At 48.0% G+C, this 12107-nt stretch overlaps 1 protein-coding gene across 1 annotated transcript; it reads left to right on the top strand.

Moving 5' to 3' along the window:
• Nucleotides 1-1264: 1264 nt before the first annotated feature.
• On the top strand, nt 1265-11650 carry NELFB (negative elongation factor complex member B). Its single transcript, XM_042052590.1, has 13 exons — nt 1265-1485; nt 1636-1799; nt 1987-2086; nt 2373-2603; nt 3553-3738; nt 4732-4844; nt 5660-5762; nt 6704-6799; nt 8028-8170; nt 9045-9151; nt 10022-10163; nt 10890-10998; nt 11241-11650. The coding sequence occupies exons 1-13, from the start codon at nt 1384-1386 to the stop codon at nt 11376-11378; spliced, it is 1734 nt and encodes a 577-aa protein (XP_041908524.1). The 5' UTR covers nt 1265-1383; the 3' UTR covers nt 11379-11650.
• Nucleotides 11651-12107: the final 457 nt, after the last annotated feature.

The raw sequence follows: 12107 nt of genomic DNA on the forward strand, positions 1-12107 counted from the left end.
AGAGACTCCGGCTGGTTTGGCCCTTGCTGTGGGTAGGGGACTGCAGGGGCTGCTCTGTGTGCCAGCCTTCTGGGGGATCTGAACCCCCCTTCCTGACAGCCTCCCTGCGGAAAATAACCAAGGCTCAGACTTTATGAAACACATGCTGCTTTCTCCTGACAGTGCCACAAAGTCCCATGCCTGAAAATGGAAATTCTGAACAAAACTGTGCACAACTGGCTGATTGCTCGTGTCCACAGACTGGTGATGGATCTGAAGATCAAACCAGGAATAGGGAACGGCCACTTCTCTGTTTTTGGTGGTATTTCCTCTTTTCATTGCTCTCTGCCTGTGATCAGCCAGGAGGGAAGCCTCAGAAACCCCCAGGAACCCCAACTTCTGCTGCTCTGACACCCCCTGCTAATGTAATTAATTAATGTAATTAATGCTGTTGGCTAGAGCATGGAAACATAGAATCACAGAATCTCCTGAGTTGGAAGTGACCCACAAGGATCATCCAGTCCAATCCCGGGCCCTGCACAGGACACTCCCAACAGTCCCAGCATGTGGGAGCTCCTGGAGCAGGTCCTGTGGAGATCTATTAAGTAGGTCAAGGTTCTGGAACATCTTTCTTGCGAGGAAAGGCTGAGAGAGCTGGGCCTGTTCAACCTTGAGCAGAGACAGCTGAGAGGGGACCTCATCAATGTGTATGAGTGTCTAAAGGGTGGGTGTCAGAGCGTGGACCAGGCTCTGCTCAGCGGTGCCCAGCAGTGGGACAAGAGGCAGAAACTGATACCCAGGAAGCTCCACCTGAACATGGGGAAGAATTTCTTTCTTGTGTGGGTCACCAAGCACTAAACAGGCAGCCTAGAGAGTCTCCCTCACTGGAGATATTCCAGAAGCATCAGGACAATCCTGTGCCCTGCGCTCTGGGATGACCGTGCTTGGCAAGGAAGGCGGGACCAGATGACCCGCTCTGGTCCCTTTCAGCCCGAACCATTCCGTCATTCTGTGATTCCATGTGCGTGAGAGCGCTGTCCAAAGGCTCTTTGAGCCCTGTCCGCCCTGCCCGGCGCTCAGCGAGCCGCACCGAGCTCCCCGGGCCGCGGTGGCCCCGCTCGGAGCCCGCGGGGAGCCCGGGGACACCCACGGCTGCCGCCGCGGAACCTTCGTGCCGCGGAACCTTCGTGCTGCGGCGCGGGGGCCGCGGGCTGCGGGGGCGGGCTGGGGCGGACCGCGCGGAGCCGGGGCGGGAGCTGAGGCGGGATCGGGGCCGGGATCGGGGCCGGGATCGGGATCGGGGTCGGGATCAGGAGCGGGATCAGGAGCGGGATCAGGATCGGGATCAGGATCGGGAGCGGGAGCTGAGCCGGGAAGCGGCCCCGCGGACCCGGCCAGGCCGAGATGTACGCGGGGCTGCAGGAGCTGGGAGTGGCCAATGGCGAGGACCTCAAGGAGACCCTCACGAACTGCACGGAGCCGCTGAAGGCCATCGAGCAGTTCCAGGTGCGTTGGGCGCCGCGGAGGTGCCGTGTGGGGCCGGGCTGTGCGGGGACAGGGAGCACGGGACGGTCCCCAGTGTTGTCTGGGGGTTTTCCTCGCTTTTTTTGTTATCCCGAGTGCCGTTCTCAGTCCTCGCTGCGGTTCGTGTTGCAGACGGAGAACGGGGTGCTGCTGCCCTCGCTGCAGTATGCCCTGCCCTTCCTGGACCTGCACGGCACCCCCCGGCTCGAGTTCCACCAGTCCGTGTTCGATGAGCTGCGGGAGAAGCTGCTGGAGAGGGTCTCTGCCATCGCCTTGGAGGGGAAGGTCGAGGAGAGGTTTGTCAGCAGTCTTGTTTGTTCCTTAGAGTAAGCTGGGAGTTCTGCGTGAAAATACAGTGGATGGGTGACTTCTGTAAAGGAGAGTTGTGTTCCTCAGGCGCTGAGTTGCAGTGGCTTTGAAGTGAGCCACTTTGTTTCTTCACTGCTCCATGGTACTTAATTTGGTGCTTTTCCATGTTTTCAGATACAAGAAGCTGGAAGATCTGCTAGAGAAGAGCTTTTCCCTGGTCAAGATGCCCTCCATACAGCCCGTGGTCATGTGTGTCATGAAGCACTTGCCCAAGGTAGGACCACTGCACTGGTTGTGCTGGTGTGACATGGTGTGTCACTGCTGTGGCATCTCTGCTGTGGCTCTGGCAGGTGGACTCTGCTCCTTCTGCAGGTGTGTTATTCAGTGTTGGGGACTGACTGAAGGTTTAATACATTCTTGTATCTGCTAATAACTCAGTGGACTAATGCAAAAAGCATTTTATATTTTCATAATCAGATGAGACTATTTCCCTATTTTCTTCAATCCATGCAGCTTCCTAAAAAGTCAAGTTCACTGACAGCTGAATGTGTGGATTGCAGGTCCCTGAGAAGAAGTTGAAGCTGGTGATGGCTGATAAGGACCTGTACAAGGCCTGTGCTGTGGAGGTGAAGAGACAGATCTGGCAGGACAACCAGGCTCTCTTTGGGGATGAGGTGTCACCCCTGCTGAAGCAATACATCCTGGAGAAGGAGAACATTCTCTTCAGCAATGATATTTCCTTCCTGCAAAATTTCTTCAGTCCATCTCCCAAAACGAGGCGTCAAGGAGAGGTAAGGACAAGGGAACCCTCACATCGTGCTGGTGAGGGGAATTGATCAGCTTTCAGTCAACCATCACATAACAGGGGCTGTTTTCCCCTGCCCACCTTTGCTGCTGAAGTTGTTCAGCTGGACAAATGCAAGAAACACCAGGCCATTTTCTTCTACACATCTTCATGAAAGCAGCAGGAATTATTTTAGTAGTTATGTAATAATTGATGAATTTTCTAAGCTGTTTATGCACTTCAAAAAAAAAAAAAAAAAAGCAAGGCCAGATTTTTTTCTCTGTTGTTCAGTCTGGCTTTAATACACTTCAGCTGTTCAGCTCTATCACATCAGTTTGAATATGTTAATATGTTAAATTTCTTTTCTTGGGACCTTTTTTAGTGGACATAGCTCAACTGAAGTTGCTTTTTTTTTTGTGAAAATGGAGAAGGACATGGAAAGCTGTAGTTAATTGGCATCCAGAAAAGTTCCTCTTTGAATTAAATTAACTATAAGGCAGTGTAAAGCCATAATTTAAGAGAGGGCAGCACATCTGTTACATGAGGGGTTGTTTTAGGCCTGTTTTGCTTTCAAAATAATTGGGTGTAAATGCCCTGGTGCAATTTACTCCAGGTTTGCACTGTAGAGTTGTGCACCAACCCCAGCTGGGCACTCAGCCTCACACGTCCACTCGGTCACTCCCCCTGAGGGGGTGGGGGGAGAATCAGAAGGGTAAAAGACAGGAACTTGTGGGTTGAGATAAAAACCTGTTATGGCTGTTGAAGGTTTGGTAAATGTCTCTCGGACAAATGCTACTGGAAGCCTTGGAGTAAACAGTTCCTTTTCAGGACCTCATGTCCCTGCAGATGCTTCAGTCTTGGTAAATCACGTAACAGAATTAATTTTAATTTTGTGTGTGTGTGAAATGAGAGCATCTCTTGGTGCTGAGCCCACATCTCTTCCACCCTGAGCTCAGGTGGTGCAGAAGCTGACCCAGATGATTGGGAAGAACGTGAAGCTCTATGATATGGTGCTGCAGTTCCTGAGGACGTTGTTCCTTCGCACCAGGAATGTCCATTACTGCACGCTGAGGGCAGAGCTCCTCATGTCACTGCATGACCTGGAGATCAGTGAGATCTGCACTGTTGACCCCTGTCACAAGGTACCAATCATGTGGGACAGATGGGGGTATTTATGGAGAGTTTTCTGGAAAAAGCCCAGAGAAGATGAGTCCTTCCTGTAAAGAGAATTCAGACCTTGAACCTAAATGTCATCTTATATTCCTTGGACCTTCAGGTGAAAATTTCATCTTGGTTAAGCAGTAGTTTGCTTTCATTTCATAACCCATGAATCATTCAAATTTAGGGAACTTTGGCAGTGTTAAAAGCAAGGTCTAATCCGACATCTAATCTGTGTAGATGCTGCAGAAATAATAAAAACCATCAGCTCGCCCCAGGTTCTTACTCCAGGCTTCCCTCCCAGTTGTGGATATGCTCCATCTGTCAGTAAATTCTGTGTGTAACAGTGAATACTTTGGATATTGAATTATAAGGACACATGAAACTATTCAAGTATTGGGAGGTGACAGATGTGTTAATGTCACAGCAGGATCTTGTCACTGGCCCCTTGTTCATGGTAGCATCACTCTGACCTGGAACAAGGCTTTTCTCTGAAAAAGCCTTGTGTATTATGCTTAAAAGCTAGTTTACTAATACAGCTCTAAAGCAGAAACACTTCCACTGTGAAAATCCCCTTATTTAGAGAGTGAGAGTGCTATTGCAATGGCCAAAATAAACCAAATTTGTATTTCTAAGTGATGCCGCTTCTTTCTCAGTCTCCTACTTGTGTAAATCCACAGGTGTGCAGGGCAGTGGTGGATTGAATAAATGCCTGCTCCTTAGTTCCCAGGGAATGCCTTTCCTGGGAGGGCAGAAAGTATCCCCAGGTTAACTTCCCTGGGCATTCCTGACCTCCTTTTGGGATATTGGCATTTCTGAGCCCTGTGTTTGTGACCAGTGTGGTACCATGCCTAAGTGCATTAATGAAGCGTCTTAATTCCAGATATTGGGGAGTCATTCTGAGCCTGTTTTCTCTGCCATCATGTGTTTTATTGCTGGTTTAATGGGTTCATAAAGCTCCCTCCATTTGGTGACAGTTCACCTGGTGCCTCGACGCCTGCATTCGGGAGAAGTTCGTGGACAACAAGAGAGCTCGGGAGTTGCAAGGATTCCTGGATGGAGTGAAGAAAGGACAAGAACAGGTGTTGGGGTAAGGCACTTGGGCTGTTCATTGGGAAAGTGAAAATGGGTTCCTGGCACTCTCAACGTCCGACAGGTGCTGAAGGTGTTAATTTTTCCCTAAAGCCAGCAAACCTCCAGCAGCCCCTCTGTGCAGTCACATCCCAAACATCCCCCAGTGCCCTGGGGCACAGCCAAGCACATCCTGGTGGCAGAGCTTGCACTGCTTCACTTGCCACTCTTGAGTCTCCCCTGTGGCCTCATAACAAAATTCAAGAGCCTTTGTTAGGGAGTCAGAATAACTTATTATGAATGTCTTGTCTGGCTTTAAACCCAGAGAAAATGGGCTGGTGGTGTTTGTCAGTTAAAGTACTCCATTAGCTCCAAATGACACCCCTGCTGTGATCTGCCACACTTACTTTTCTGGAAGGTGCCCTCACAGTATTTTATTTAGCTGGTACTTTCAGATTTTGCCCATTGGTATTTTAAACTATTTGAGAATCACTTTTACCTGTTGTTTTTCCAAGGCCTCTGAGACTTTTCTGTCCTCAGCACTCTGGAGATGGTCAAAACCTGCCAGGTTAAAATGCTGGGGCCACCAGAGCTCCACTGCCTGTGGGCTGTGTCCCAGCAGGGCTTCAGCTGGCTGTGGGAGATCTTGTGCTAGATCTCAGTGCAGAAGGCTCTCAGCAATTGTTTTTGTGCTCCTCCAAGTCAAAACCAACCATGAATGTTATTTCTTTGCAAGGCAGGAGAAGGTTCATCAGGTGCACACAGCTGGGTATGGATCTGTACAATGGGGTTGTTGGTTATGTATGACAAGTGTTGATTTTTACTTCTTCTCAGGGACTTATCAATGATCCTGTGTGATCCCTTTGCCATCAACACCTTAGCCCTGAGCACCATAAGGCACCTGCAAGACCTCGTTGGGCAGGACACCTTACCCAGGGTAAGCACTGCAGCTTGTGTGCCTAACCTGAACTGTGGTCTTGGCTGACTGGCAGCCACCAGGGAAGGACTGACGCTGTCCAAGTCTCCTTAAGTTCCCAGATAATCAGTTGGAATAAGGGAAACATGATTCCTGTGCATTTGCAGAGCTCTGCAGGAGCTGTTTGGACATGGGCATTTTGGAACTCTCCAAACTGACTGTAAATTCTTTGCATGGCTCATTCTGCCCTGGCAGCTGTGCAAATACAGAATAATGTGTAGAATCTGTGCCTCCCTGCTTTGTCCTTCCATCAGTTTGTCTGACAGCAGCACCTTTCTCCTGCCACAGTGAATGCCGTGGGTTTGTTTGCACTGTTCTGGTCTGGTGGCTGAGCTAAAACACAGTTCCTGCAAGTGGAGTCTGCAGGAGGTGCTGAAGTGTTAAAGAAGGGCACCTTGACAGGTGTCTGAACAACGGGAGCCATTGCTGGGTTTATCCCTGAGTCGTTAAATGTTATTGTTGCATGGAATAACTTCCTTGTCACAGTTTAAGACTGAAAATCGTTTGGGTTTCGGGACACAATACAAACAAAAAAACCCATTGGCATTCTTACACACCCTTTCTCCTTCTTTCCTCTGCTGAGATGACTTGGTTTGTCCTGTCACACGATATATTTTAGTGCACTAATTGGGCTGGACACATTTTAAAAAGATGTGCTCAGATGGCTGCAAACTTCCTGGTGCATTATAAATTTACAACCCCCCACAAACCCTCAGGTGTGTCAGTTATTTGATGCCCATTTGAGGATCAGTTTTCAATTAACTTGAAGAACTGAATGCCTTAAGCAGTGTTGGTTAAAGCTGCTAATCCAGAACAGCTTTGAATATAAACCACTACTTCCAAATAAATATCTCATGTGGAAGATCAAAATAGCTGTTTTTCTTCTCCCCTTAAAATTCGAGGAAAGCCCAGATCTGCTGCTGCTCCTTAGGATGCTGTCTTTGGGACAGGGGGCCTGGGACATGATTGACAGCCAAGTCTTCAAGGAACCAAAAATGGTGAGCCCTTTTGATGTTTAGAATTTTAACACAATGAATCAAATTTAGACTTGTTTATTATTTTATTGCATTCCTGATTTAACATTTGTTCTCCAAATGTCTCATCAGAGCTTTCTTGGGAACAAACCAGTGGTGACAGAGCAGTGGATATGCTGCGAGCTTCCGTTACCTGCTTTTTTATTTCCATGGTCCTTACTGTTCTAAAATCAGCCTGTACCTCTGTTAGATACTGCACTGGTTGCTCATTGCTCTCTCATTTTTCCTGGAGTCTTGTACACAACCGGTGGGTTCGTGGAACACGTCTTGCATGAGGAAAGCAGGATTTCCAGGACTGGTCTAAAACTCTGGTAGCAGTTTAGAAGCTTTTCATTGACAAGAAAAATGGTTTTTCCCTTCCAGCTCTCTGTTACAGCAGTTTTGTGTAGTGCCACATTTGACTGGAATCTTTTCCATGCTTTGGAAATCCTTTCCCAGTGTGACAGGAGTCTCTGGTGGAGTTCAGCTGAGAGCACGAGGGCCAACCCTGGTGTTGCACAGCAGGGCTGTTCCTCAGGAGGAATTTGCTGTTTCTGTTCTGAACTATAAAGCAGTAAATGTTTACCTAGGGGGACATTTGAAGTCTCCAAAATACATCTATTCCTGACTGCTGGAACATTGAAATTCACCACAGGGAGGGTGTGCATTAACACTGAAACTGTAGCAGTGAGAGTGACCAGTAATTCTGAAGGTAGTGCTGTGATTTGCGTTCTCTCATGAACTCTAAGGAAAAATGCTGAGTTTCTTTCCAAAGGGAGTCTCTGAATCTGTCTTTAAAATGTGATTTATTTGTGGTTGTGTTACCACAAATAAGCCTGGGCCATGCTGGGAGTCTGTAATTGTTGATATCAGCAGTTTGATGTCATCCTGAACACATCTCGTGGCTGCAGCAGTGCTGGGAAGGGCCTCTCAGAAGAATTGCTGCATAATTGTCCAAAGAAGGGGGTTGAGCAGGAGTATTTCTGTAGTGAGATGAAGCAGAGTTTTCCTAATTACCATGGAACATGTGGAAGTGAATTATTCAAGAATTTTGGCTGGAACTGGATGTCTGTGCGCTGGTTTTCCTCAGTGTGGGGTGAGGCTCCTCACACTGCCTGGCTTTTGTTAGAGCACTTCGGCACCATTAGGTGGCATGAAGTGATTAATGATGGCTTTGTTCTCTTCCCTCTGTCCTTCCCTCCCTCCCTCCAAGGAAGCCGAGCTGATCACCAGGTTCCTGCCCCTGCTGATGTCCTTTGTGGTGGATGACCACACCTTCACTGTGGATCAGAAGCTGCCTTCGGAGGAGAAGGGACCAATCCCCTACCCCAGCACCATTCCCGAGGCTTTCACCAAGTAGGTACCTGACACCAAAGCAGCAGGGAGCCAGCCAGAACTGACAGGGAAAAACTGCCTGTGCTAAAGGAAAGGCTTCCTGGGATGAGATTCAGTGCTAATTCATCAAGTCTGAACTTTCCCTTTAACAAAACAGCTTTCCATTGTGCTTCCTCAAATAAAATTCATCTACATAAAGTAATTTCCATAATAGCCATGCTCTCATTCAGTATGAGAGTATTTGGTGTCTCTGTTCAGCTTCCCAAGTTTTGGGAAGCTGAGTTTTGGGTGCAGCACACTGGACCGTGCTGAATGCCCGTGCTGAAGAGCACTATTTGAAATCATAAAGTTGGCATTTTTGGCACCCCCACTCTTTCTCTATTGAAAACCTGTCACTCCAGGGATGTCAGAAAGATAATTAGAACCTCTGTGTGCTCTGTTGTGTTCAAATCTTCCACTAACTTCCAGCACAGTTCTTCTCTGTGTGCCAGAATCTGGGATACTGTAGTTGTACTCTCCTCTATGACAATGTTGGTATTTGACTTTGGGAGACTAACACAGCATTGGACTTTGTATAGTTTTTGAGTATTTGGGCTCCTTCTAGAGCCCATTTTGAATAGCACTTTTATAATGAATACATTATAAATGTTCTTTGTTAAATCCAGCTGTGTGCTGAATGTTCAGTGTTTCTGGAGCGTGGTGGTGAACATAGGGGGGATGATCCATCTGCTCACTCACTGAGTAGCTGCTCTTCAGTGGGTTTGAGGTTAGCCACTGCTGTACCTACTTGATAACTATTCCAAAATTACTTTAAATCTCTTCAATAAAAGATCTAAAATTTTAAATAATCTGTTTTAGCTTTATCAGTGAATAAACTTTGCTTGTGCCGTAACAGGTTCCTGCAGGAGAACAGAATAGCCTGTGAGATTGGGCTGTATTACATCCTTCACATCACCAAACAGAGGAATAAGAATGCTTTCCTTAGGCTCCTGCCAGCACTAGGTAAGTTTTTGTCTCATCTTCTATTCTTTGCCTTGTATTGGACACCCAGGAGGCCACTAAACCTGGAGTGAAAGGGATGTCAGAGCCAGGGACATAATGTTCTGCCTTTGGCTCTTCTGGTGACTTAGCTGTGAGTCCTTGTAGGAGTGTGTGGGTTTGGCTGCAATTTTCTGCTGATCTGAGCATTTAGGGACAGTGGTTCCTTACATCAGGGGCTCCATTCGCAACGAGATTAGCTGAAAACTGTTTGGAATGAATGTGAGAGACAACAGAGCAGGTGCCCTAATTCTGCTGCTGCCCAGGGTGATTGCAGGTGGCCGGAAGTTGCTGGGACTTGGCTGTGTGTGGTGAAAAAACTGGTAACAAAATAGGACTGAACACAGCCTTAATTTTTTCACCAGTATTATCTTGTTCACTGACTCCTCTGGGATGAGTTGCAGGAGGTCTCTGGAGCAATCTGCTCCTAATCTTTTATGTCTGAAAGATCAAAGCCACCTGCTTGGGCTGCCTGTTTTCAAAGGAAATTAGAAAAAAAATGACTGAAAGAAAGTAGGCTTAGATTAGATATTGGGAAGGAATTGTTCCCTGGGAGGGTGGGCAGGCCCTGGCACAGGGTGCCCAGAGCAGCTGTGGCTGCCCCTGGATCCCTGGCAGTGCCCAAGGCCAGGTTGGATGGGGCTTGGAGCAGCCTGGGAGAGTGGAAGGTGTCCCTGCCCATGGCAGGGGTGGCACTGGATGGGCTTTAAGGTCCCTTCCAGCCCAAACCATTCTATGATGAAACCTCACTGCAGGGTTTTCAGCAGGAGCTGTGTGGACAGCTTTTGGCACATCCTTGTCAGTCTCTGTTTCTTTCCTTTCTGTGTTTTCTAGTTGAGACATTCAGTGACTTGGCCTTCAGTGACATTTTCCTGCATCTGCTCACTGGTAACCTCACCCTGCTCAGTGATGAGTTTGCACTTGAGGAGTTCTGCACCAGTCTCTTTGATGGCTTCTTCCTCACTGCCTGCTCCAGGTAAAGCAGATTTTTCTCACTGGGAGAGAGGCAGTTTACAGAATGCCTGACTGAGGTTTTACTGCTTTGAACAATGGTTTAATAGTTCACCAAATTCTTCACAGGCAGTGGAAATATTATCCTGGTGCTGTTTCCCTTTAAGGAAAGGTTTATGTTTTGGGATGAAGTTTTTATCAGCAAAATGGTTATGTCTTGACTGTGAATGATTATCTAAACTGTAATTCATTATCCCTAAGTTGGAGTTGCAGAGGAGAATATCCTTCAGGCTTTGCAGTAGCTCTGGATATGTAGAGTTAACTTCAGCTCTTTGCAATATCATCTGCACACAAAAATCTCTTGTTACCTCTGGTCAGGCACTGTGCTTTAGCTGCTGGCCTGCAGACCAGCATCTAGAAAGCTTCTCCCAAAGCCACTGAAATTGCTGCTGGGGCATAGCAGCATGTGCTGCTGCTTCCTCCACACACTCTGTGCTTGAAATCTCCCCCTCCCTCCTCATGGTTGTGCAGGTAATCCACTCCTGTCGAACAATTCCTTGTATCCTTGAAGGTCTAAGGCAGTGTTAGTGCTTACACTAAGTTAGCCCCTTACAGAAGCTACAATTCTCAGGGGTTTTGGAAATCTGTAGCAAAGTCTGTGGTGGGGTGAATTATTCTGGTGCTGTTGCTTCCTTGTTACAAGGTGGTGTTTGTGTGTCTTGGTTACTCTGTTTTCAAATGGCTCTTGCAGGAAGGAGAATGTGCACAGACACGTGCTCAGGCTGCTGCTCCATCTGCATCACAAAGTGGCCCCAACCAAACTAGAGTCTCTCCAGAAGGCTTTGGAGCCCACCAAGCAGGTAGGAAGGGAAGCAGGAGAAAGGGAAAACTGATTGCAAATGAAAGCAGCTGCCTTTGCAGACTTTGTTTAATGGAACACGAGCTCTGCTTTCCAGCTGTACCAAGCTGTGGCCTAATTCCCTCATGGCTCCCTCTTTCTGTGCTGGTTTGTGTTGAGCACACGGGGTGAAGGCACACTTGGTGTTCTGGCTGGAATGGAGTGTGACTCTGCTGTTTCCCCTCCCTGATTCTCATTCTGCAGAGTGGGGAAGCTGTGAAGGAGCTTTACAACCAACTCGGTGAGAAACTGGAGCTCCGCAAGCCCAGCCCGGCTGAAGTGACTGAGACTCCCTCCATGGAGCTGCCCCTGCCCACCGTGCCCACTCCAGCCTCACGCTGAGCTCTGGCTGCAGGGCAGGACTGAGAGGAGAGGAACTGAGCCTGTGCTGCCTTCTGAGTGTCTCTGCTCATGTGGTGGAAACAAAAAGCCAGTGAAGCTCCTTCAGGAAACGCTGCAGTTCACCCAACTCACTGGCTCTTGTTGGTTAGAAAACTGTGTGCAGTGCATTGCAAGGTTTACTTTTCTTAAAGATAGCTGAGTGTCTTCTTGTAGATCCACTTCAAATCTGACTGTACATTTTTTTTTAAAAAAAGGAAAATGCATATTTTTAAGCTTGGCATCCTGTGTTTAATTTAAACTCTGCCCAGTGGAGCCCTGCTGTGGTTGAGCAGGTGGTGTGGGCTCCTGAGGCTGAGTGTAGTTTTCTTTGGCCTTGATCTGCCCCTTGAGGTCTTTAGAGAAGATGCTCAAGAGGAGGAAAGAGTCAGAGGAGATGAGCTCCACTGAAACCAGTTCCTGTTCCAGGTTCCAGCTCTCGTGGCACGTGGTAAGATGAGCTGCACTAGTCAGAGGTGTTCACTGCTGCCACCAGCCCAAGCAGCAGTCAGCGGCCTCTTCTCAGATGGGCTTTCACAAAGAGAGCCAGAAATTGAGCCAGTCTCTCCCCTTTTCTCCCCGCTTTTCTCCAAAGGAGTAGCTTGAAGTGAGTCCTGGAGCTGGTTACAAAGAACAAGACTGTGATGTCCCTCAGTGACAGCAGGGGTTGAGTGTAGGTGGAGTGAAATACAG

The sequence above is a fragment of the Corvus kubaryi genome, unplaced genomic scaffold, assembly GCF_017639235.1.
Source record: "Corvus kubaryi isolate FWS band 111438036 unplaced genomic scaffold, C.kubaryi_AGA036_p1.0 78, whole genome shotgun sequence".
Lineage (NCBI taxonomy): Eukaryota > Metazoa > Chordata > Aves > Passeriformes > Corvidae > Corvus > Corvus kubaryi.